Below are 27430 nucleotides of genomic sequence, written 5' to 3' on the forward strand. Positions count from 1 at the left end.
ACTGAGTGACTTGAAGTCCAAGTGCTATCATTTATTAAAGGACTTTCAAATTAGTGATATGGTTCCATTTTTACAGCAGCTTTTCTCCCTTTTGGGGTAGTAATGGGACACTTCAATCAATAATGTTTGTTTACAACAATCTAAACCAATTGAAGTATAGAGATTAGGTGCCTTGATTGATTTCAAAGCATAATATTTTGATGAATTCAGTCAAAATATAATCAAAGTGATTGCAGCTCTTCCTGAAACTAATTCTTGAAATGTTCTTTCTAACACTACGCAAATTGATTTTTATGGTGACTTGCAAAACTTTTTTGTTGAAACACCAAAATAATATGTTTTAAAAACTAACTAGACTATTTTTAAATAGCTAGTTAAGGAATCCTTCAAAATCCTCTCCATCTGAATCCAAATTTATAAAAATAGCACCATTTTTAGGGATTTCCCATATTTACCCCTTCATTTTAACTATCCTGTAACTACCTCAGATGACTATATTTTGAATTCTGTTTTTACTGAAAGAATAATTTTGTCCTTTTTGATATTTTATAGTGACATACTTGACTTTTGAAAAATTGAAAAAAGTGATTTTGCTCATAACAACAAAGGAATTTCGCCCTCTCGGCCCTGCTAAGATTAAAAAAAGGTAAGCTCAAGTAGGGTTTATGAAAACCATGCAAAATGCAGTTGAAATAAGATGCGGCACCTGTCCCAAGAGAAAACTAACATACAACCATTTATTTTCTATTTTTTTTAGGTTAATAGATAAATGAAAATGTCTTTGGCTATAAGGAAAGCAAACTCCTTACAGATTCTTCGAAAATCATTTACTTCACAAGCTCAAAGGTCACTTTCAGTAAATTCTGCATTATTATCAAATGATAAAACAGATGTGAAACCAAAAACTGGTATACTAATGTTGAATATGGGAGGTCCATCTACATTAGATGAGGTTGGAGAATTTTTAAGTAGACTTTTCCATGACAAGGACCTTATTCCATTACCTGCTCAAAAGCAATTAGCACCTTTCATTGCAGCAAGGAGAACACCTAAAATCATTGAACAATATCGTAAGATTGGAGGTGGCTCTCCTATTAGAATGTGGTCAGAATTGCAAGGTGAGAGAATGGTGGAGATATTGGATAAAATATCCCCTGAAACTGCACCTCATAAATCTTATGTAGGTTTCAGATATGCCAATCCACTAACTGAGGATGCTTTATCACAAATGGAGAGAGATGGAATCGAAAGAGCAATAGCTTTTACCCAATATCCACAGTATTCATGCTCTACAACAGGGAGCAGTCTGAATGCAATGTATAGATATTACAATAAATTGAATGTTCCCTCCAAAATCGACTGGTCTGTTATCGATAGGTGGCCAACTCATCCAGGCTTGATTCAAGCTTTTGCTCAAACCATTACAGACGAGTTAGAAAAATTTCCACCTGAAGTAAAAGATGATGTTGTCATCATTTTCTCAGCGCATTCTTTACCAATGTCTGTGGTGAACAGAGGAGACCCGTACCCTCAAGAAGTTGCTGCAACTGTACAGAGAGTGATGGAGATGCTAGGTTTCTCTCATACTTACCGATTATGTTGGCAATCTAAGGTTGGTCCACTCCCTTGGTTAGGTCCTCAAACTGATGATGCAATCAAAGGCTTAGCTGAGAATGGAAATAAAAATCTTTTGTTGGTACCAATCGCTTTTACTTCTGATCATATCGAGACTTTGCATGAGCTTGATTTAGAATATGCAGAGGAATTGGCTGAAGAAGTTGGTGTAGAAAACATCAGGCGATCCAATGCAATGAATGATAATACAATCTTTATTCAAGCAATGGCTGATCTTGTTCGTAGCCATATCAAATCTGGAGATGCTTGCTCTAAACAACTAGGCTTACGATGCCCAATGTGTGTCAATGCAACTTGTGGACAAACCAAAAAGTTCTTCAAAAATAGGGGACAAATGGATTAAAAACACATTGCAATTTAAATGATGGGTTTTTAGATATTTTGCTAGATGAATACATTTTTACAACATATTTCATTCAAAATACAAACTTTTTTATTTTTAAGCCCAAAAGCAAAAATGTACATAGAATTAGCTAACATACTTATTTTTTGGATTTTGCGGGTGTTTGTGACAGTTTATTTTTATTAATAGCCTAGTGCTATATTTATGATAAGAACAGTATTACGAAAGGAAAGATTTATCTTCAACGGAATTTTACGTCTCTGAGACTTTCTTTAAGATCCTTTACTAAATGAAAGCCCTTTTTAAAATTATTTAGATTATCAAGGATGATAAAATGAAAGATTTTTTCTTGTTTTTTTTTTCTTGCCTTCTTTTTCAACATCAATATGGGCCTTATGAACATTAGCGTTAAGAAATCTATTTAAAATTTCACTGAATATCATGACATTTCTCCTGAAATCAAACTTAAAATAACTCTTAAACTTAAATATTTTTCAAACTTTAGAGTCTAAAAAGAAAAACAATGTAATAACTATACAATCATCTTAACTTCTGTTCGATGCAATGTGAAAATGGGGCAATTAATGTGTTGTCAGTATGTTGGCAAATCAGTCACCGTCAATGGGACAACATATTCAGTTGATAAAACCATCGGAGAAGGAGGTACTAAGATTCCAAAGTTTGTTTATCGAGCCACAATGAAAAGAGAATTTTTTCCATCTTTGGAGATTGATTTGTATTTGTTATGATCATTGTGAAAAACTTTTTTTTATATATAATAATCCTTTCGTAATATTGATTTCTCTCATTTCACTTCAGCTTTCTCATTTGTTCAGCTAATGTCCAAAGGCTCCAAAAAGTACGCTTTGGTAAGTTCTTCCGTTAAACGGCTTACAATGGTGTGAATTTTGAATTCTAATGCTGTTCATTCTCATTTATCAACATATAAATCCAAATTGCTATACTAATACCCTGTTCCATATCTTGGATACTCCAGTTAGGTCTCTAATACAATTTTTTGTTTGTTTTTAGAAACGTGTTTTGATTCAACTACCGGAACACAATGAGGTACCAAAAATCTTTCAAATGAAAAGCTAATTAGAGCTAGCATTCATCTTGCACATTCTCAAGTTATCTATTATTGCAAAAGCTCTTTTAACCCTATTAGCCCCAAAGGGGGGGGGGGTAGAATCTACCACGCTGGAGTTCTTTTGTTTATATCTCGGAGAAAAATTTTTCAAACGACTTGAAACTTTCTGACTTTTAATAAAATCTTATTAAGAGTACTTGTACAAAATTTTAGGGTCATAGGTTGTCCAGATCAGGTTTTATGACTTTATTGTGAAACATGACATAAAACCCAGCTAAAATCCTTAAAACTCAAAATTTTAAAGTGCTGATAACTTCTAAACTATTTATTCAATCATTTTCAAATTTTGCCACGTGATAGGCATTGATAATACAAATTTAAAAAATCTAAAGAAAATTTTTGAAAATGATGACGTCATTTATGACGTCATCAAATTTTGAAAATTTTACTCATCTTCAGCATAGATTTTAAGAAAAAATCTTCATGGAAATTGCAAAACAGGCAATTATGTTAAAGAACAGTCTTTTACCTTTCAGAATCTTCAAACAGAATCGAAATATCTTTATTGGTTCGACTGTATATAATAGACATTTTTGGTAAACCATATATTTGGGCTTTTTTCCGACAGGTGGAAATTTTGTGATGACGTCATCAGTTTTTGAATGACGTCATCAATTTTTTTTTCTTCCTGGAAAATTGTATCATGATGGAGAACATCTGTACCAAATTTCATGGCCATAGCTCTTCTAGATCGAAAATAATCGAGTGTGGTAGATTCTACCCCCCCCCTGGGGATACAAAAGTCAAAAAAGCTTGAGGCTAATAGGGTTAAAGGAAGATTCGTGGAAACATAAGCCATTTATATTTAAATCCTGTCCTAATGCCATTTTTCTTCCATCTTCAGATGGTTGGTAGAGAAACCAAAGCTCACAGAGCAATCAACAATCGCTATGTGATGCCATTAATTGACTCAGAAGTTGTAACCAAGAGTAACATGAAAGAAGCAAGGCTCCTCTTCCCATACCATCGAGTAAGAAAAGTGTACAAAGATATTAGTAGCCCCATCGTTTAGTCTTACTACGGGTCTTGAATATTTGAATAAATAGAACTTTTATTTTGATTTGTGCTTGATAATCTATTTTACTGGCCAAATAAAGTTTATTTCTTATTGATACAGTAGAGTCCTTATAACTCGAATGTCTTCTTAACTCGAACAAGTTTTCTTGTCCCTTCAGTTAAGAATGCCTTATAAACCTTACTTCATAATTCGAAATTTAATTAACTCGAACAAATTTGTGTTCAAGTTATGGAGACTCTTCCACTGTATATCAATATCTTTAATCCTTAAATTCTAGGTTTCCAGTATTATTAAATGTCCCTCATTATCCTCTTTTCAGTTAGGATCAGTTCAAGAAATGATTGAGGTTGCCCAGATCTCTAAGAATCCAATTGCAGAAAAAGAAATTCTTCAAATTTTTAAAACGCTGTGCGAGGGTGTTTTAGCCTTTCACAAACTTGACCCTCCTCTTGCGCATCGTGATATCAAGGTAGGTTTTTTATGACTAAGTAACTTTGATTAGTGTAAGCTTTTTTTTCTTTATATTGACCTACCTTAAGTGGATAAATTTTGGCGTGGATTTAATTTGGCGAATGACCAAAATACGATTTTCTGTGGGGATTTAATTTGGCGATCGATCAATTTCGTAAAATTTGGCGGGGATTTAATTCGGCGAATTGGAAATTTTGTCACACCGAAATGGGTGAAAATTACTCAAAAATATACTAAAAAGTTGTGATTTTTCACATAATTTTCCTTTTGTTAAATTTGGCGGGGATTTAATTTGGCGGATTGCCGAATTTGGAAATTTTGGCGAGGATTTAATTTGGCGAATTTTGCCAAAATTTGCCAAACTCGCCAAATTTAATCCCCGCCAAAATTTATCCACTTAAGGTATTCCAAGGAGTTTTCTCCTTATTGATGACGATACTATAATCTTTTTAGCGCTAATATACCAATATAGGTTCAAAGTACAGGCGCCCTCCAATTTAAAAATATTTGAAATGGTAATTTGCTCGGAAAACCTTACCTTGAAAACATTGAAGCATGAATCTCATAGCGTGTGATAGCGTCCATTTTAGAGTTTGGTTAAAATAATTCACTTAGGACTATTTCTCTTTAGCCACATAACATGTTGATCATTGAGCGTGGTGCCATTCTGATGGATCTGGGAAGCGTTCGTCCCGCTCGTGTGCCAATTTCATCAAGGTATACAATCGCATTACCTCTCATTTGCCACTTCGAGATGCTTCGAATTAATCTTCAAATTTCTTTTGTGTACTTTTATTGTGGAAGACATGTTTCGTACTCGCCCTCCTGGCTCAGACTGGTACTCTTACAAGGAAGATTTAGCTATTAATCCCTCGCTTTTCATTCTTTTTAGAAAAGAAGCATTGGCTTTGCAAGAGTCGGCTGCTCAAGAATGTACAGCTGCTTTCAGGTATTCTCAAAAGAAATGACAATTAAAGGAAAGATTTGCAATATCTTCTCCTCGAATGAAAAAAATCGTCCCCCTCCAAGTTTTGTCTTGCCTCGAGGATGCTTAACTAGCTGTAGTACGCATAAAATTTACGCGTAAATGACCACGCTGACCGAATGCTGAAGGTACATTTTTTACGCGTAATTTATGCATATTGGCCAATACGCATAAATTACCTTTCTATAGCAAGTCCTGTCCTTTAGAATCGTAGTACAGCTTTTCGTGTTACATTTGGCTACATACTTGTAACAAGTTCTACATGGCTCCTTATTTCATCACTTGACTGCCATAGATCCTTTCCAGCGAGTGCACAAACTCCGAGAAAAAATTCTTCCTTTCCATACAGTATTATAGCTGTTATTTCATGATGAGATAACTGATATGTGATAATGTTAGCATCTGTAAACTAACGTTCTTCAGTTTTTCTCTTCTAACCTCACATTCGCTTAAATATATTAATCCATTCAATTGTTTCTTCATTCAGATTAATGATTCTTGTTGTTGTAGAGCACCGGAGTTGTTCGAAGTTCCCTCCGAATGTATGATCAACGAGAAGACAGATGTGTGGTCTTTAGGGTGTACCTTGTTTGCTTTGTGTTATGGTGAGAGTCCGTGTGATGGAAGTGCATTGTCCGCTGTCAATCCTCAAATCAAAGTCATCGAAGGAAAGTAAGTCCACTTTACATTATTTGTTTCGAAGCTTAGATTACATGTTTACTTATTGAATTTGTTATCTATTCATGATATGCACCACTGGAGAGTTCTTCTGAGAACTTTTAAAATTTTCCACCCAATACGTCACTTAAAAAATAGAAAATGACGTATTGCTGAAACAAAAACAGAAAAGTTGCATAATTTCGTGAAGTCATTGCAGTGGTGCATATCATGAATAACTTACAAAGTTTTTCTTTAATATTCATGATATGCACCATTGCAATGTCTTCTGGCATTACATCACGGACCCAATAGCTGATTGGTTGTAAGTGACGTAAAGTCAGTCAACACGTCACTTTCAACCAATCAGCTGTTGGGTCCGTGGAAGACATTGCAATGGTGCATATCGTGAATTGCCAAGTGGTCTTTGATGCTAGAATGAACAGCATAATCTTTTTTTGGTTGTGTAGTTTACATTGAATCGGTCTAAATTTATGATTGTTGAGCGAAGAGTGAAACGGAAACAGGTTTAATAGAGAAAGCGAGTCACCAAGAGTCACAAAGTCTGAAGTATTTTAATGATGTTCAAGATAGTAAAGACTGCAGCAAAGATTTCTCGGTGGCAGAAAATTCCTAGGTTAGTAAGTTATATCATATTTTGTTTAGATTTGTGCGTTTGTTTTGTTCATTGCGTGGTAATTTCTCTTTATATCATCAACAATACAAAGTAGTAGGGTATGGTACAGCCTACACTTAAAATTACCTTAATTACGATAATTAGATAACGCGAAATGTGGATGATGAATTTTACATTTTAATTTTTTCAGATATTCGATGGACTTGCACAAGTTGATTTTCGCCATGCTCAAAGTAGAACCAGAAGAACGACCTTACGTAGAAGATGTATTATCAATTTTGAATGAGATGCAGCCAAACCTATAAAGACATTAGCCCGGAGTAGAGAAAAATGTTATCTTGGAAATACCATTCAGATTATAGGCTGATTTTTTGCGTACTGAGACTGCATCATGATGAAACTATTGATACGTCTAGATCTAAAGACAATTCAGCTAGGAATTATCACGTCGACGCCTTTTAATTTTAAAGACTTTGAATTTGATGCGTACATCGCATTCAATTTTAGGATTTTTTAAATTTTGTTCTCAGCTAGATTTTTATTTTATTGCTATTTGTCAAGATCTATCATATTGACTCTTTTCCGTCATACCCTCTGCGATACACCTTCTTCTCACAGACCCGGTAGGATTTTTTTTACCCTGGGGGTAAAGATAATGGACTGATTCTCGACGGGAATTAATCCACATGTTTTATATGGCTGTTGATTTGAATTCAATTGTTTAATAGTCAGAAAATTCAGTGGAAATGGAAAAAATGACACAATATTTTGCAGTGAGGATTTTTTTATTGAGGAACATTGAAACGTCATTTTCCACTGATATTTTAGTCAATTTTTCCAGTGGGAGGGGTTCCAGTGGATCTGTGAGAAGGGGTGTTGCTAGAGAATGAGAACACAAGAAATCTATGTGAGCAAACCTTTTTTTGAAGCCATCTTGTCAATAATAGTATTGTGTAGTTTTTCATCCATTCATTCTTAAGTTTTTCTCGCCTACTGATGGTTTCAGTGGAAAGCAGATGATGAGAAATTTTTTATTCTGAATCTTTGTTCAATCGTCACCAGACTTATTTATTTGAAAACTAATTTTTTACAAAAATTTATATTATTATTTTCAAAACTTTAGAATATCTCTTTTATTTTAAAGGGGAAATACTAATCAAATTTCTACATAAAGAATCGATCACTATCTTGATTAATCAATGAAACTGTCATTCTGTGGCATCGTCATTCCTTGTCTATAATGTGGCTTTGTTACAGTATTTAAATATGAAATCCCATGGCATTGGGCAAAGTTTAAAACATGCTATAAAAATATTTTAAGTTCAAGATATTTTATTGAAATTACGTAATGTTTCTTCTACTTTTTATGTAGCGAAAACTTTTGATCACGTGACAAATATTACGCGTCATTCTTCATTTTCGAATAAATTTCGTTTTGCGTATATCAATGACATTTTGTGTTCATGTAGCTGATCCTTCAAGTCGCCAATGTACATAAACTGTTCTTGTATCAAACCCTTATATTTCAAAATTTCCATACTGATATCGTCCATTTTGCTATCTATTGTCAACTCATGCTCAAAGTGTTGTTTCAAATCAAGGTTTAGGTTTTGTAATTTGTCTCTAAGAATTGTGTTATATTTATCTTTCGTTAAGGCTTGTTTGATTTGTCCCTGTTCTTCACCACTTGAATCCAGTAGGAAAGCACATGATTTCATTTTCTCTTGTAATTCTTTGTATTCACCTCGTAGCTCTGTAATTTTGTATTTCATTTCTTTAACTCTCTCTTCCTTCTTTTCTATAATGATTAATTTTTCCTCAGCCATCGTCTTAAGGTCTCGGTAGTGATCAACCTTACTCAAAGATTTCCCTTGGTCTTTATCAAATGACATTTCGAAGGTCTTTTTGGTAATGATAGCAAACGATTCTGTTGATCTATCATTCCCTATTCAACCAGTCTTTTTAACAAATATTTCAACTTCAAGTACATTTTCTTGATATCTGCTAAAATCATTAAATAATTTCAGTTGAATTCCCTGTACAATTATCAACCGGATTCTCTGATTACTCTTTCAAACTATAGATGTTTTTCATATTTTGTTAAGTTACGTAACTTTCACCATTTCATTATGGAAGCAATCGCATGACGTATTCTTCTACAGGGTGTCCGGAAAAAAAGTATCAAGTCGTGCTACTTCGATAGAAAGAAAGTTCTTGTGTGTGTTTCACTAAATTTACAATGTTTATCAAAGTTTCTATCTGTGTCATATTAATTATCACGAGACATCTTTTATAAATAACTTTTACAAAAAACAATTCTCAATAACTTAAACGTCATGAAAATTGTAAAGAAAATTAATTATTTTTCATCATGACTGTTGTAAAAACAATTATTGTATTATGATACTTTCTTACATTTTATTAAACACAGGCAACAACCTTCTACTCAGAATCATGTTCGAATATTTTTTTTCCCTGTATAATGGCAGAAATAACGTAACTTAATAAAACATGAAAAACTACTATCCATGTTACAGCGTATTTTGGTTTTACTCAACCGTCATAAGATTGGGCAAAGGATACACGTTAACAATTCATTCCGCCTAAAAAATCACCAGTGAAGCCTTAGCTTTACAGGTTCTTATTGTTATGAGAATAAACTCGATAAAAAATTGGCTAAAAGCTAAAGGATTTACATAATACAGAATCAAATGAGATCTCTGGCAATTACAGATACCTTTTACGATAGCGAATTTCGTTAGATATTTTAACCCCCATTTATATTACACTGAAATAAATTCTGAAAATACTCAATAAAATATCAATTTACAATAGATTTATGGTAAAATATGTAAGTAGTATTTTCTCTGCCCAAACTGATGATGTTCGAAACTGAATCTCCACTCTGGAATCTTGTTCTCACCCACTTTTGGATTACTGTTGCTCAATAATTTGCTGATAAATTGCTGGCAATTCTGTTTGTGCGAGAGTTTTTTGTTACTGTAACTTCCTCCATTGATCCAAATTCTTGAGGACGAGGTTAAAATCTTTCGTTTGTTAACTTCATCTATTTGTTCTCCCACCGTTAATTAATAATCTTTCGGTGTTTTTTGTGGCAGTTCGTTGTCAGTCGAGAGGTTCACCTCTTTGGATCGGTCATGTTGAAGGGCCCTGATGCACGACCTGTGTGCGATTCACTCGTTTACCCTAATGGTCCTTACCAGACCTATCTATCTTTTAGCTTCGTCATCATACAGATTCAATTTCATTTCTTCGTACTCTCCAATGCCATCATACGAAATAATGGTGGGTGATTTCTCTTGACAATCGATCAACATAATCACTTGTTGAAATTCATCAAAAAATGTCAAACTCGACCCCATGATAATGAGAAAAGCTAACCATTCTGAGGCGTTACTGACCACGTGTAAAGTATAACCCTCGTCACCGGGCTGTAGATTTGCCAATGAATTATAATATTGATGATGCTTGCGGAAGCTATATGATGATATAGCGGCTGTCACGAAGTATACACCAGAGCAAAGAGATAAACAGAATGTCAAAAAGAATCTCAAATGACAAAGCCATGAGGAGTAGAGACCGTATAAGGCTGTCTTGAAACTGATGTATGTTTGTAACCAGAAGTAAATGGAGGTGAACGTGAAGAAGATGACTGCTCCAGCATCGTGCACTTCCAAAAGGTAGAATTCCTATAAGAAGATTGAGAAATTTGTTTTTGAGTAAGTCTAATGTTAATATCTCTGTGGTTGAGAATTTATTTTGGAGTCATGGTGCTTGAAGGTTTGACTTGGGGACTTGTGTGCAAAGGGTAAGGCTAGCTAGTGTCACGAAAAATATCCCAAAAAATAATTAAGATCGAAACAATAGAGTTTTTTAGGAAATCTTGAGGAATTTCTAATATGGGACACTCTGTATGTTGGACTTACTTTTCTTGCTTGGATATTTGCAACCAGGAGTGCACCACCCAAGCTGACAATTGAAACCACCAAAGAAAACTGGTTATACCGGTATATCAATTCTCTATTCTCTCCACAATGTCTTGCTTGGTGTTGACATTGAAAATAGCGTGTGAAATAGTTGGATGCTGCTAATATTATAGAGACGTTCATTAGTAAGGAGAATATGTTAGATTCAGGAATATTTGATCCGGTGGCACTGATTGACGGTAGGAAAGGATAAACGTGGTTTTCCATTACAGCCATTATGTAAGATACAGCTAGTGCAGCTATGGTGAAAAAACTCCATAATACTGGCAAATAACCCAATCCGAAACTGCAATCAAAAACCATGGTTGTTAAGTATCGTAGTTAAGAACTTACAAGTTCTTTTGTTGATATATTAGAATTGATTTCTCCAGCATCTTTCTTTTTGCTCTTTCTCGTCAACCTGGTTTGTTTTCCAGTACCAATTTCTTCTTCACTTTTTGTGTTTGTCTCTCAAAAAGAAGCGAAACGAGACACCTAAATGATTTTGAGCTTCGACAAGATTCGAGTTCCCTTTCTTTGTGTTTTGATTAATTTCTTTTACTGGTTAACTGATAAATTGAATTTCTTGGTCCCAAAAAAAGGAACACGAAGGAAGAATTTTCAGTAAACGTATCCTGTATGATTGAAAATGCAGAAAAGGAAGAAAAGAAAAGAGAAAAGAAAAGAAAGAAGAGAGAGAGATAACAAGTTTCTCCGATTTTATTTTCTTTCATGCAACGCAAACTAATTTCCTTTGACGAAGAAGAAATTTTCATTTTCATTCTCATTATTCCCAATTTTGTTCATTACCCTTCGTTTTGATTCAAACAGAAAAATTTGAAGAAAGGAATGAAATTTTTCTCTATGAAAGAAACTATTCAACTACCCTCCATCCAAACCCTCAAAAACCCCAATCTCGCGTCTGGAGAAAAGCCGCGATTAATTTTCTTTATTTTTTTATTTCAGCCCGATATTAAACATCTGCCCGATGAGTACTCTCCTCCCTATCCAGTTAAACAAACGCCTCTTACTTTTTATTGATTGAAATATTTTTTTAAATCTTTCGCTCGCCCGTAAACCTTGTAACCAAAATATTCTGCTAAATACTACTTTACAAAGCAAAGCTGTTTTTTAGAAAAAGAAATTGATGGAATTCCGGTCATCATGGTCTGACGATGTTTGTGTACCTCCTCCAATAATGTGATGTGCGTTCGAAGCAGAACAAAACATAAAATCTTACCCGGCGAAGTCTATAAAGAGGCTTTTCAGTTTCAAATTCTGCATAATTCACCAACATTTTAAGAACGTCTCAGACGAAAAAACCTTGCTTTGGCCACTGCATAATGCCGAAATGAACGTTAAATGAACATTAAAATAACACTGGGTAGTTGCTGGGATTGTTGGATCGTTGGATGTTATTTTATTGTTGTGAATATTAATTAGATCATATTTCTGTCAGTCGCAGTGGAAGCAGTTAAACAGGAATACAAAACCTGTTCCGTCTAAGTTCTAGATCGCTATCCGTGACCCTCTCCTATTCTAGTATTACACATATTACCAATCATAACCACACCTAATGTCTTAACCAATAGAGGGGGTTTGCGATTTCCGAAATACTGAATAATTTTGCTAAAATTTCCGAGATTCTGTAAAAAATACTTGCAATTCCGATACCGAATTTTTGGGTATTTTTCCTCGTTTTGACTATAATTTTTCATCAAATTTGATTTTTCATATATGAATTCCAAAAAAGGGGGATAGATACTTTATAATACCAAATTTCCGAAGCAAAATTTTCCGATACCGAAACAATTTCAGCATTCCGAAATAGCGAAGGAAAAAGGGTCGATTTCTACAATTCCGAAATACCGTACGCCCCACCACACAGAGAATAGAAAGAGACATTTGTCTTTTTTATTTAGGAGAAAAACTTGTCTTCCTTCTTATCTATATTTCATTTCGCTCTTTCATGCTGGTATACCAGTGTTATGTCTCAGTGTTAAATTTATTCAACAACACTGTTTGAAAAAAAGCACAACAATATCTCCCTTCTCCCAATAGTTTTTTTATGTAACCACTATGAATTTTGATGAAATCAAAGATAAAGATCTATTTCTAGAGAAAACCAGATTTTGAAGTTGCTTCGTATGTCTTCCTTTGATTTTTTAATTAATACATTACCAGCAATATTCGAATGTTCCCCAAACATTGAATTGTTATAAAATCGACTCGGGGACACAGAAAACTAAGGGGTGAAATTGGGAAAACGGAAGAATGGGTCTTAATCGAAAAAGTAAATCTGCCTTCCTCTCTAAGCCTGCTCCTCTATCATTTTTATTTATTTTCCACCTGTACCATATAGCCTTGTTTTTTAAATATATTTAATGAAAATCTTTATCGATTGTTTTCATTCTCTTTATCTAAAAAAAAGGCGAATATTTCGATTGATATATTTTTCAAAAATTGAATCAACATAATATAAATCGTAAAAATACTCAAACTTTTTGCAAAGGGCTGTAAGATCATGAACATCGCAAATCTTTTAACAACAGTATCCCTTCATTGAAAGAAGGCTCTTAGCGTAATGCCTTTTCTGCATCTCAAAGCTCACAGGGGCTACAAACTACACGCTTTTTTTATAAGAATGTTGTAAATCCATTTCATCATGGATATTCTTAACTTTTTTGGGAAAATCATCCTGAAATATTCTTACAGCATTCTTAGGTTAGGATCCTAATTCAGACTAGATTTAACATTTAGTACATGTGTCTCAAGGAACCTTACTTAGGGGTAATTGGTAATTTATAATTGAAAATGCTCTAAAAATGGCATTCTTAGCTTGAGTAGCCAAACTCCACGATGGTGATATTCTTAGCACTCACTATTCTTATTTTTTTGGCCATTTTCATCATTGACATTCTTATAAAGTGTATTCTTATTAAAAAAAACGTGTATTTTAGAAAAGGTACCAACTCACGAAATTTCAAGGGGCTATCAAATCATTAAAAGAAAAACTTAGCTTTCTCTTCCTCTGAAATCCAACGTCTGTAAAGACTGTATGGTTGGATTTGAAGAAAAAAAATTCCGCCCTAAACCCCCCTCCCTCAAGGATGACAACAACAAAAAACACGCAACACAAGCGACCTACCAGTACCACCAATTTGAACCACTCTCGAATCAGATTGCTAGACCATTTTTTTAGAAATCTTAGTGTGAAGAATCTAAAACCTTTTGGAACTTGTTATATAACATCAAAGGTTCCAGAAAAGTTTTCCATTCTGGCCATTTTCTATCCACTTACTCGTTTCCAGGTCTTGAACCTCAACAAAAATGGTCATGTTATTAACGTTGGATCGGAAATTTGATGTGGATTTGAAAAAAGGTTTATCTCATAGGGTGAGCAATATGTTGTCATCAGAATCATTTGAGAGTCTTTGATCTTGCCGCGAATTCGAGATCAATTGTTTGATGGTTAACAAAAACTTAATCAAACACTTTTTTTTCTTCTTTTTCTTTTTTTTTCCTTTTTTCCGGAAAATTTTTCATCGTGTCAATGCAAAATTTTTAAATAAGAGAAAAATCGAATTGGACCGGTGTGCCCTGGCCTTCTCTGTCAGTTTGCAGAGTATGGCAAAGCTGCACTCGACTTTGGAGAAAGACTTTGGATTCAGCGGATCTGTGTCATCCTTCCGATATTTCAGTAACATCTGAAAACGGGGGACCGGAATACGGATTTGCAGAAATGCCGAAATCGAATAAATATTTTCTCTATGAAAACTTGACCTCTGGGTACCCAGGGTAAGTTAAATCTTTAAGGAGGTTTGGGTTTGATTACAATCTTTTTTTATGAGCATATGGGAAAATCCGGTCGAGGCTCAATATGCTTAGCCAAATCTCATTTTCAGCCTAAATTTATGCTTATTTATTTGCTTAGACTTCGATTTATTAATTTTCTTTGGATTTATGATGGTTTCGACACATTGATTCGGCTCAAAGAATGAAAATTATCTTTGTAATTTGGCGCAGCAGGCGAAAATCTTTGGTCTAAGAAAGCTCAAACAGCTTTAAAACTAACCCTAAACAGGTCAGCGTTTTAGAAAAGCAGCACGATTTTTTTTTGTATTTCAGCTTGGAGGTATGCTTAGCAGTATGCTTATTTTTTTACCGAATTTGAGCCCAAGTATGCTTATAAACGTTATGCTTATATAAAAGAAAGAGTTAAACAGTTGAGCCCGAATGACATTTGGACACCCCCATCTAACAGACCCGGTAAGATCAAAGGGGACAAAGGAGATTTTCCTGCGAAATTTTAAACACCGCAAATAATTTTTAAGCGCGTTAAGCTACAGCTAGAAAGTAAAGTTTTAACAGGAGACTTAAGACTTACGACCTTAGGATCTCAGGATTTAAAAGCTCAAATTTGCTCCAATTAATTAGGCTTGGAATATAGCCTAGAAGCCACCGAACCTCTCCAAAATCGAAATATTCAATAAAAGCAAGTGGAAGTGCTAAAATAACAATTCTCGCCCGAACTTTAAACGTCAAATACACGAAAATTTCAATATATTTTGACCATGATTGCGGCTAGGTCGCGATATAAGTGTGTCTGAAAATGTCGTTGCTATTGTAGGGGGCGGGTGTTTTGGTGGGCGGCCGCCAATCCGCCGCATGAAATTCGATTTTCATAATGTAGAAAGGGCTTTATTTTTTTGTTTATGTTTTATGTTGCGTAAGGATCATTTGCCAGGCTAGTCAAAAGTGAAAGTTGTGTAACTTCAGGTAACTTGAAGACCAAACATGAAAGAAAAGTTCATTGTAGAGCAAAAGTGAAGGCTTATAGAAGTGAATTCATCAAATTCCTTCTGGAAAGTTACACAAGATTAAACACAACATAACATAGGATATTAGAGATTTTTTATAAAGAATGATTTGCTGAAGTAAAGTTGACAAATGGATTCCTGGGCGCTGGAAAGACAGTAAGTTTTATAATAATAAGTTACATTAAATTTTTTTTTCCCCAAACGACTGTACGACACTGCTCTTTTTCTTTTTGGACCTACGTGGGAGGTCCTTTAAATTATCTTAAGTCTATACCGTGAGATTGGGTAACTTGCATCAGTGGAGGCTAACATGCATAGCCCTCAACAGTATAGACCTAACTCTTCATACAAAAATTACGGGAAACACATATTTGGACTTTGAACCCTATGCTGCACTCAAGCACTTGAGCCAAAATCCCGCAAAGGCGGGACAAAAATCAGTTTTTCGAAGTTTGCAAAAAAACGCCACATAGAAGATCTTTCAAATTCAGTATGTGAATAGGGCAGTAAAAAATACAACTTTTCTATTTTTCCTTTTTTTTGCAAAAGTTCTAGGAATGAAAATAAAGGGATAATGATAATTGAATACTATCCATTGATGATCCGCGGCACTATCGTAAAGCTAGAATCACTTCGCGTACACTTCGCTTGAGAAAATGATTGACAGATTGAAGTTTTTCATCCCCGCGGCGCGCGCCGCGCGGGAGCTCGGGCGCTATGCAAGAGTTCTCGGCTCAATCCTCGGACCGCGCTAAAATGGTAAACTGAGCTGTGATAGATCATTTCGATGGAAGTTGTTGGAATGTTTACAAGGCTCTTGACAGAAAATCGTTTGTTTTATTGTCAATGATGACAGTGTGGTTATTAATTTTGTTAGATCTGACAAATTGATGTTTGTAAGTGCACTTTATAGTTTTGATTCCCATTGAAGAATCATATTCTGGTTTTCATGTTATTAGATGCTGTTTAGAGCTTTAGGTCTACACTGCTCAAATGAAAGACCTGTCTGGTCATTAAAATAAAAATGGTAGAGTAGAGCTGCGAGCGGAGCTGCGTAGTTGTATTTTAATGACCAGCCAGTCATTCATTTGAGGGCTATGCATGCCTCCACTGATGCAAGTCACCCAATCTCACGGCATATTTTCGTGGGTACTTAATTTTATTGGATGCAAAACCTTTTACGAGCAAGTAAACAATTGTTCTTAAAAGGGCGTGGCCAGTGGATTGTTATTGTTTCAAAAATAAAGAAAAAATTCAAAATGTCTGTGACCAACATTTTGATATGTTTCTTAGGGTGTTGATTCCAAATTTGAATGTTACCAAGCTTGAAAACCCCCAGTTTTTGCGTAATACACCTTCCCCGTAATTCAAAGTTCTCAGAAATGGCCCGGGAAAATGTGCGCTCCACCGTTGTGTAAAAAAAGTGTTTTTGCCTGCGACGGGTTAGGGAAAGTGGGATTTGAGCCTCTAACTTTTGACAGCGATCTTCTTTTGGCAAAATATTTTCAGGGTGGTATATGAATAGATTGAACATACTAAAATTTGAGGGGATTTTGTTCGACAGAGCTTAAGCAGGGGTGTATCTAGGATTTTTAGGATACGCTGCAAAAAAGATTCAGCTATATATAGTGATTCAGCTATATATAGTGTCTAAGGAGGGCCCACCATGGTTGGGCCGGACGGGCTAGAAAATTATTTGAATTTCGACCCTCTAGATTGGCTAAAACAGCCACCATTTTATGCCCAATGTACCATGAACCAGAAATAAAGAATTAAAATTCATTTCATTTAAACACAAAATGAAGCTGGTAAAACTAAGATAGTTTTTTGGGCTAAAGAGTTTTAAAAACCAAAAAAGAGTGGCCTCTAAAATATGGAAAAAATGAAGGAAAGAGAAAGGAGGTGTAAAACATTAGCAATTCATTATATCAATGACAAAAATCATAACTATCTTTACACAAAAAAGTGAAAAATGATATCAAAATAATACATTAGCACACAAAAAATTATAAATTATACAAAAATCTTTATCTGATCGTGATAATAGCATTAACAATAATAATAATATTTACCAAACTGTCTAAAAATTTTTAATATAATTTTGATTCTTACTATGTCAAATTTATTTATCTTATTGCTGCCAAAAGGTGACTTAATAATTTTAAGCAGATTAATAATAATAGCCTTTTGCCATTTCAAATGAAAATTTAGAGAAAAAGAGCAAAACTATTTTATTCAGACTGCTCAAGAAAAGAGTATTTCATTAGAAAATTGATTAATGTGATGCATTAAAGTATCCAAAACTAGAATTTGTACTGAAGCTGAAATCTCTATAGTTGGTTCATCTTGAAATTGTAGTCTAGCCCCATTCTGGTGTCTCGTTTGGAACTGTTTACCAAATCAAGCAGGGAATCCTGTACCAGGGGTAAAAAGCCCCCAATCCGAATTGAAAACAAACCATATGTCATCAGAAACTCATTTATTCATTATGTACATAATGCAGCATGGTTATTTTTGGTATCAAAATTCAGTTGTTGTGTTATAAATTTTATACTTTATATATACATTTATGCATCCAAATTCATTTGCATTGGCAATTATACATGTCAAAATCAAATCAAGATGTACTTTCATGGCTGGAACCCCCCCTGGCCGTAGGGGGGGCTAAAAGGTCGAGCAGCAATTGGTAGCTGATTTTTTACTGTGGCTAGGGGGGACTAACCATGTTAGGGGTCACCTAATTTTTCAGATGGACCTGGGGGGCTAGATTCTATATTTGGTGATTGAATTATATAAGCAGCCTACCAGACCATAGGTTGGCACTTTCTCATCTTATATTTTAATCTAAGCAATGCTCAAAAACTGACAATTTGGTATCTAATATATTATCTGCAGTGCCGTAGCAACTGGGGGGGGGGCTATGCCCCCAATAATATTTTAAAAAAATGGTTATTTTGCAAAATGCAAAGTTTTTCTTTTTTAATTTGTGATAATTGTCTTATAAGTGCATGTTTTGACTGCATTTTCAAGCAATCTAGAGCTCAAATTTTCAAAATTTCCCCCCTCGGGCCAAACCATGGTTGGCCCTCGCGGTGTCACCAAACTTCAGCCCCCCTAATATGAAAATGCTTCTTACGGCACTGATCTGTAAAAATTCTTTAATCCTGTTGCATTTACTTAGATAAAAAATCTGTCTGGCTAGGGATCTGCACCCTGACTTACAAAACCTTTATAATGTGTAGCATGAACCTTCAGTAGTTAGCTTATCTCTTATTTCTTAGGGCATTTATTCTATTTAGCAATAAGCTAAACTAACTGTTGTATTTGCTTGATTGTTTGAAAAGGATTTTCGAAAAAATTTGACGTGTCATTGGCTTAGGGGTCACCTAAAATATTTGGCAACCAGGGGTTACCTAAATCTTAGGGGTCACCTGAATTCTTAGGGGGCACCTAAAACCTGCTGCCAAGCCATGTACTTTCCAGAGATGATTTACATGACAAATATTGATATCCAGTTTACAGGAAAAATTTTGAATCCAAAAACTTTCAAGAAACTAAATGTTAGGTACACATCATCATTTTGATTGAATTATTCCATTCTGATGTTTCCTTAAAGTTAAATATGGTTCCACTCATCTTATTATAGCAGACTTTGTCAGTGTTTACAAAGATTTCGTACCAACCACGTGAAGGTGCAAAATAATCCATTGGTCTAGGGGCTACTGGACAGTATGATGGCCACTAACCTGAAAGTATATAATGAAGAGAGAATTAGGATCTTTGCAAGCTACACCTACATTAACAAACACAAAACAACAAAATTTAAGTCAAACGACAACTGGACAACCAATGAAATTAATCTTATATAATAACCGGCTGACTGTGGGTAACCGCCAATCGCAATTTGCGACAAAATAGATAAAATCAGGACTGTCTATTCTGTTTTTTCTTCTCCAAGCATCTAAAGCCATTTGACGAGTCTTGACTTTTCACGTTTTGACACTAACAGTCATCAAATCCCGGGCAAACCCTGCATTTTGACCTCATCCAGGTCTTTCTGCAAAACTTTGCAGGGTGCAGGCCTGCAAAACTCTTTTGTACACAAAATCTAAAATACAGACTCGAATTCACACTTCTTGTAACGCGACTTGATAAACAGTTTTCTTATATTTACCGCGGACTTTAAGTCAGTAAAATAAATCTAATGAGTACTACTACTACTACTACTCCAGGTAGGCTAAAAACAAGCTGCGACAAAAAAGACTCCAGAGCATACCCTGCGAGTGCATGTTTTGCAGGGGTGTCGCACCGCCCCTGCTTAAGAAAAGCTAAAAAAAGCAACTTTCCCTTAGGGAACGCAGGCAAAAACAGGTTTGTTTACCTCCAGAGACCAAACGGTGGAGAGCATCAAAATAATGCATGCGCATTAGTTTTACAAATTACGGGAAAGGTGTATATATTTGCGATTTTTTGCGTTTTTAGGTAAAATTGTAAGCCCTGAAAATTTGTGATTTTTGGGGGGTCTTCAAAATCAAAAAAGACCTATACCACGTGATAGAGCTCTTCAAACTGAGCAAAAACATGTATGATCAAAGTCTCAACTTTTCTAGATCAAAAGTTATAGACAATTTTATGGTAAAAAATTGATTGAAAACAGGGAATTTCCCCACAATTTGCATAATTTATGCAAAATTTTAGCATTTTTTTACCACAAAAACGCCCATAACTTTTGATGCGTGCTGACAGTTAAGACAGTTTTTATATTCAAGATTATGGGATTTCCAGTGTGTGGTCGATTTTACTTTCGTTTTCAATAGTTTTCATTTTCGATTTCAAGCAACATCTTAGCAACAGGGTGCTTGCCCATAGTTACAGGGGTTTGTTAAAAAAATCAAGTATAGAAAATTTTCCGAATCCCACATTTTCAATGAAAAATTAAACTTTTGTTTGTGTTTAATTTTTTTGCACTCTTTAAAATGAAAATATTTAAGATTTTAAAAGCTCTTCTTTTGTTACCGCACTTTGTTGACAATCTAACACTCGCATCAAACTTCCGCATTATTCAGTTAATCAAAGATGAGAAATAGTATAATAAATTGAAGCAAATAAAAGAGGTGTTATAAAGGGTGAGATTTTACAGCCGCCCATCGTTCAAGGCACTTAGATGCTACGGGTGCCCATAAGAAGGGCCGTGTGAAATGGGGCAATCTCATTGATGGAAATTTGATAGACAGTCCACAAATGAGCGCCAGGAAGTAATCAGTAAAAGAGACCACTTTCGTTTTTGTTGCAGATTTTGATATAAACTTCTCACAGGGATTACTTATCAGCTGTGTCAACTTGTCAGCATTGTATTGTTGCAAAGGGAAAGATTTAAGAGGTAAGACTAGCCAATTTTCTAATCCTGATATAGGAGTTGAAGTCTAGCCTGCCTGAGCTGACAATTGCTTAGGCAACCATCAACAATATGTTCTGTCCATGTTGCCTGACAGACTCACCTTCAAAACATAAATACCGAGTCAGCCCAGTTGCAATAATGTCAGAAATTTTTTCGAAAGAACAAGATTTGCTACTGACCGACCAACCGACTGGATTTTGGGATGTTTTATGATGCAAACAGAACATATTACCGATATACACCTTACATAGTTGACACATTGTACACATTGACAAAAGTATTCCCAATGCAATATTAAAATCTGCAATAAAAACAAAAGTGGTCTCTTCTTCTCGGTGTCCGGACAATTCCCCCCTGGTGAATTCCCCCGGTGAATTCCCCCCCAGTAAATTCCCCCCCCCAGTAAATTCCCCCTGGTGAATTCCCCCCCCAGAAAATTCCCACCCGGTGAATTCCCCCCTCGTGAATTCCCACCCATATATTTTCATATGTGTTTTTAAGTATCGAAATCATGGACTGTAACCCGGGGGGTACTAGGGTTGGCAAATGAGAGGTATGTGCAAACAGGACCTCCAAAAACCAACCCTTAGAGAGACTGATTTTTGCTGAAAAGGTGACCCTTAGAGAGACTTTTTGAAATTTTTTTTTTTGATTTTTGAAAAAAGTCATACCCCTACAGTACAGAGACTTTATTACAATTTTTTCTCAGGAAATCAAAAAATTTCGTAAAAATCCTCAATTTTCCGACCCTTAGAGAGACTAATTTAAAACTTTCAATCAAAACAAACCTCCAATTTTAGGTTCAAGGATTTTTACATGATAGTCTACAAAGTTTTAAGAATCACAACGCCCATTTTTTTTATTCTGAGAAAAGAACTGAAAGATTTTTACATGATAGTCGTGTACACAGATTTTTATATAATAAATAGTAAAATCGCTTATTTCAAATTACTGTACATGATTTTTTAGTTCACCAGGGGGGAATTCACCGGGTGGGAATTTTTCGGGGGGGGGGGATTCACCAGGGGGAATTCACTGGGGGGAATTCACCAGGGGGAATTGTCTGGGAATCCTTCTTCTCAGTGGCTCCTGTATGGCGCTCCATCAGAAAGTCTTTTTCAACCAATGAGATTGCCGTGTATGATGTAGGTTAATGTCTGGTCCTAACATCTGGCGCTAATGGCTTTTCGGCACCTTGGATGACGAGCAGTTGTATAACTTTATTTGTTTCAATCCTTGATTATGAGGGTCTGAATTTTTCTTATCTTTAGTTCTCAAAGGAAAGCAGGAATTTGATTTGAACGTTTCTTTTCAAAGAATCCTGATTGTATAAAGGCTTTACCTTAATTTGGTTGGACACTTCTTTTTAAAATATCACACAACAGTCATTTTTCCCACCTATGGCTTTTCTTTTTGATCTATTATTGGTTTCTTTTGTTGATTACATGCGTAATCGATGACTTGCACGTCATTTCTTGAAATGGAAACGCACGATAACACACCTCTATTTTTTGTATGTTCCTGTAATTCAAACTCAAAATTAGTCCCCTCAGAAGCTGTAATTCAAATCTTTCTCTAATTCAAAGAAAATTTTTGGTCGCATGAGTCAACTGTAATTATTCCTTTCCAACATTATAATGTAGATATCAGTTGACACAAAATTTTCAGATAATTATTCCCCATGCAAACGGCTATTCCATTTATAAACTGGTGGATTATATATATAGCTCAAATTTGGCTAAATTTTCTCAGCACTGTAAGGGTCTGGTTTTGAGACCCTATTTCTTTTTGTAATTATGATGGTCATTTTCAAATCAGTTGCCTCCATAAAATAGTCTCATTTTGGCAAAAACTTGTCCCCAGGCCAGTCTGGGCCTAAAAAAATAAGAATTTTCAAAAGAATTCCACCAATCTGAAGAGGCAGGTGTGTCAAATTTCAGCCAAATCTGACTATTTTTGAAGGTATCACCTGGGCTGCTCTTGACAGTTTTAACAAAAAAGGTTTTGAAAATAGTAGTATTTTTTTTAAATGGTCTTATTAGATTAGACAGGAGAACAAGCAACAAGCAGATACAAAACCTCCTGAATTTTTTTAATGAAATTGTTATCTAGCTTCAATAACTACCATAAAAAACTAAAGTTTATTATTATTATTATTATTATTATCATCAAACTTTAAAATCCTACATGAGCGATTGCTGTTAATCATCTAGCTGTCCAAATAAAATTTGGAAGTTTTTTGCTCCAGATCATGTCATCATGGCATGTCATCATGTAGTCTTAAGCTTAAATGTTTTAATTTTTTACAAAATAATATTTTACTTTAAATAATCTTTAAGACATTTCTTCATTACAATAAGAAAATTAGACATAGGAAAAGCGTTTGTTACACCAAAGTTACAAAATATAAATATTAGAAATAACTTGCATAATATCAAATGGGAAATCTCACTTGAATTCGTTCTCTTTGTTACAAGACTTTTGTAATATAATGAAGGGTCAAATTAATATTTTTTCCTTGTACCCTATGTATGAAATTTATATTCACTTCTTTTTGTAGACTGGTAGATGAGGATAATCCATTAAAAACTGTCAGTGTTGACTTCATGCATAATGAATTCGCAATGAAAAAAGAGAGGATGGTCGTGTTGAACGAAGAAGACGTTTCATTCATGGATGACGATTCAAACCCTCAATTTTTAGTTGATCCTGCAAAGATGGAAGAAGTATGGAACCAATTTCAAGTGATTGCTTCAGAGCTGGAATATGAATATGCTTCTAAAGACTTCTTTTCAAAAATGATTGATTTTTTTGTTGATAGTTTGAGATCAACTAAGAAGACAGAGTTCCCTCACCTCACCGAAGATAAAAAAAACGTCGGAGAATTTTTTATATGTGAAATCTGTATAGACTTATTCATTGATCCAGTAACTCTCAGCTGTGGTCATACGTTTTGTAAAAAATGTATACAAAAGAGAGAAACACAGCTTCACCGTGAACTTTGTTTAAAATGTGACCAAAGTAACTTGAAATTGGCAAGGTGGAAAAACTTCTTTCGGAGATCTGAACTAGAAAAGTACGGGGTTAATGTTTTAGTGAATACAATAGTCAAAGACAATTATCCAAATGAATTGAAAGCTATTCGATTGAGACTGGATGGGAATACATTTTTCGGCAGCCAAGATTTCAAGAAAGCTGAAGCCCATTACGAGGAAGCCATCAAAATAAGTAAGTCGCTTTGTATTTTTACGGTATCGCTAATTCTAATGTGATAATGGTTTTGGAGAAATTTCAAGAGGCATGAGAGAAGGAAATATTTTTTTCCTTTGTCTAAAAGTGCTGTGTAAGCAAATGATGGGAGATGAGTTGAATGATTTCTTTTAAGTGGTACTTGTAAAATCTGTATGTGCGTGTATATTTTATGATGCAACCTACATTATAATATCGAACTCCGTTTTTGGGAACTACCTTTTAAAATTAGCCAAATCCGTTCGTTGGAAATTGTTCCTTTCTTTTTTTTCTAAGAATTTGGGAGTTTGACAATCCTTAAATACAAGGCACTGGGACATGATCTGCTTCTTTATGATTCTTTAGAAAATAGTTTTGAAATCATAATTCTAACAAACTTTTGATCTCTTTGACCCTTGTAGAAATTTTTTGACTTTGTTTGGTAACTTCTAAATGTTGAATGCATATTATTGAAGTGATGTAACCAAACGAAGAGGGTTCTCTTAAAGATAAAACCACCTTTCATCATAGGTTAATCTAACAATTCTCACAATTGATATTTCTAAAAGGTTATCTTTTAAAGTCACTTGAAAATGTCTGCACGCCATGGTTTTATGTATGGTTACATAACTTTGTCATAGATTTGTTTACGTTTTCCTACAATCTATTTTTACAGTATCACGTAATCATGGACCTCTCATAGGAAAATACTTGACAGTATTTGACCACAAAACGAGCTCTGGACACGTCACATCCACTTACATGTCTGTTAAAGGATAAGGCCTCTGTTACATTATGATTATGAAACTCTCTCGTTTAATTACCATGGAATGTTATTATTAATTTTCTAAGGGTGGCCAGCAGAGTTTCCACCAATTTATAATAAAGTTTCATTCTAGGCCCGAGAAGTTTCTTGAGCTGGTCCAACCTTTCACAGGCCAAACACTCGCAACAACTCTTTGCAGACTCCTTGATTGCTGCACAAAGGTCCATCAAAATCAGTCCAAAATGGGCAAAGGTATAACCATAACTTCACACAATAATGATGAAATACCTTACCACGTTCAATCTTTAACCCATCTGAAACGACCTTGCTTTAACGTTCTATTTAACGTTTTAAAGACGTTAAAAGTGTTAGATGGACGTTGAAATAACACTGTGTTCAAGTTTGGAACTTGCATTATCATAATGGTTCTAGGAAAATTGCCCCCGAGAAAATTGCCCCCCGGAAAACTGCCCCCGGAAAACTGCCCCCCGGAAAATTGCCCCCTAGGAAAACTGCCCCCTAGGAAAACTGCCCCCCCAGAAAATTGCCCCCCAGAAAATTAACCCCTAGGAAAATTGCCCCCCGGAAAATTGCCCCCCCGCCATCTTTTTTTCCACTTTTTTATAAAGTCCAATGAAACTTCAAATGGCCATTGTAGCTGTAAAATTAAGTAGTTTTGAATTACTCTTAGGGTTCCTAGTAAACGGGGGTCAGCGGGGGTGGATTGGAAAAAAGGCTATAACAGCATAATCCGTACAAAAAAGAAGTTTCAGATTCCGAAAAATTGATAAGCGTTGATAATTTCAGGGGTTATTTAGCCAAGAAAACTGAAATTTTAATTTTGGTGGGAACTTATTTTGGCGAGTTAGTAAAAATTAGTTCCCTTAACTTAAGATAGCACGGATAGGGCGCTTAGGGTTAAGAAATGGGGAAAGATTTTTTTGAAAGTGATTTTATTACTCGACTATCTTTCTCCACCTCATACAAAACTTGTAAAAGTCGTTTTTGAGGCGTCTTTTTTCTTTAAGAAAAAACTAAAAACTAAAACATGCAAAGCAGATCAATGGTCAGCGTGAGGAATATAGTAAGAATGAAGTTATCCATTCCATATGACCAAGAAATTTTGTAAAACCATAAAGAAAATACTTGAATAGCGAAAGAAATACAGTTATAAAACACATTGAAATTGACTATCGCTAAACAGAGAAAACGCTTTCTCTGTATTCCATGGTTAAACCACATTATTCCTTATAAAAAGCGTCAACTTAATGAAAATTACGGCTGCAACCTGCAACCGTTGGACCAAAATATAGCCCCAAAATATTCTAGATCTCTTAATCCGTTAAGATGCGATCACGTAAAATTGCGTAATCCATAATCTCCCAAATGTTGAAAATTGAGTTAGATTTAGTTTCGAAAAATGGAAAAATAGGGGGCAATTTTCCGGGGGGCAATTTTTCCTAGGGGGCAATTTTCTGGGGGGCAATTTTCTGGGGCAATTTTCCTAGGGGGCAATTTTCCGGGGGGCCGTTTTCCGGGGGGGGCAATTTTCCGGGGGGCAGTTTTCCGGGGGGCAGTTTTCTCGGGGGCAATTTTCCTGACACCTATCATAATGAATATAGAAATGTTCGATATTTATTCGCACTTCGTTTATATCATTTTGGGAAACTGGTTTTTATGTGATTATTATGTTATTGTTTATTTTCAGGGTTATTATCGAGAAGGAATGGCATATAAAGGCCTCTCCAATCATTTAGCCAGTTCGTTCTCATTTTTCAAGTATCTAGTTATCGAGCCTGAAAGTTCAACTGTGAAAGAACTCTTCTCCGAGGTGATTATTTTTGCTTGATTGCAGTTGGTTTTTCTTGTGTGATCGCATTTAAATCTCTCTCTAATTCGAACAATGTTCATCTCTATTTCAAGATCGAATAAGCGAGACTAATTCTGTAAAGAAGTATGTACATACGAACAATGTTTTGTAAAGTTAGTTCTGCTTTCACATGTAAAAAGAAAATAGTAATTGGTTACTTATAAAATTTAAGTTTCTTAAATCATGTTTATTGTCTTAATGTGTTGTTGTTTTGTAGAGCTTATCAAAACTGTTGAAAGAATGCGAAGATAGTCACCAACACCAGGAGGCTTTTGAGCGTCTAATGAAAACTGTTTTGCAAAAAGGATTCGAATTCATTTTGTCTGAATCATCAGGTAAAAGTAACTTTATACAAAACACGAAATACATTTTTTCTTGACATTTCTTGACGAGAGAGTGAGAGTCTAAATTGACAAATTTTTGATTTCCTTGCTTATTTTAAATTGACTTTTCATATTATCTTACT

At 34.9% G+C, this 27430-nt stretch overlaps 3 protein-coding genes across 3 annotated transcripts in view; 2 read left to right on the top strand and 1 right to left on the bottom strand.

Moving 5' to 3' along the window:
* Positions 1–757: 757 nt before the first annotated feature.
* LOC136813273 (ferrochelatase, mitochondrial-like) lies at positions 758–2228 on the top strand. Its single transcript, XM_067069783.1, has one exon. The coding sequence runs from the start codon at positions 770–772 to the stop codon at positions 1976–1978; it is 1209 nt and encodes a 402-aa protein (XP_066925884.1). The 5' UTR covers positions 758–769; the 3' UTR covers positions 1979–2228.
* A 256-nt stretch (positions 2229–2484) lies between these two features.
* The window catches only part of LOC136813274 (LON peptidase N-terminal domain and RING finger protein 3-like), a 31960-nt gene continuing 7014 nt past the window's right edge, over positions 2485–27430 (top strand). The window contains exons 1-12 of the mRNA XM_067069784.1: positions 2485–2641; positions 2798–2847; positions 3011–3046; positions 3973–4098; positions 4466–4615; positions 5249–5334; positions 5510–5566; positions 6113–6274; positions 23661–24328; positions 25228–25346; positions 26803–26925; positions 27182–27299. Coding sequence (XP_066925885.1) covers positions 2551–2641; positions 2798–2847; positions 3011–3046; positions 3973–4098; positions 4466–4615; positions 5249–5334; positions 5510–5566; positions 6113–6274; positions 23661–24328; positions 25228–25346; positions 26803–26925; positions 27182–27299 — 1786 coding nt within the window. The 5' untranslated portion in view covers positions 2485–2550. The remainder of the gene's footprint in view (positions 2642–2797; positions 2848–3010; positions 3047–3972; positions 4099–4465; positions 4616–5248; positions 5335–5509; positions 5567–6112; positions 6275–23660; positions 24329–25227; positions 25347–26802; positions 26926–27181; positions 27300–27430) is intronic.
* Positions 9967–11454, bottom strand: LOC136813275 (DNA damage-regulated autophagy modulator protein 1-like). The gene is made up of 2 exons (XM_067069785.1): positions 10844–11454; positions 9967–10606 (listed from the first exon to the last, which is right to left on the bottom strand). The coding sequence occupies exons 1-2, from the start codon at positions 11204–11206 to the stop codon at positions 10127–10129; spliced, it is 843 nt and encodes a 280-aa protein (XP_066925886.1). The 5' UTR covers positions 11207–11454; the 3' UTR covers positions 9967–10126.

The sequence above is a fragment of the Clytia hemisphaerica genome, unplaced genomic scaffold (genome assembly GCF_902728285.1).
Source record: "Clytia hemisphaerica strain Z4C2 unplaced genomic scaffold, Clytia hemisphaerica genome assembly, whole genome shotgun sequence".
NCBI lineage: Eukaryota > Metazoa > Cnidaria > Hydrozoa > Leptothecata > Clytiidae > Clytia > Clytia hemisphaerica.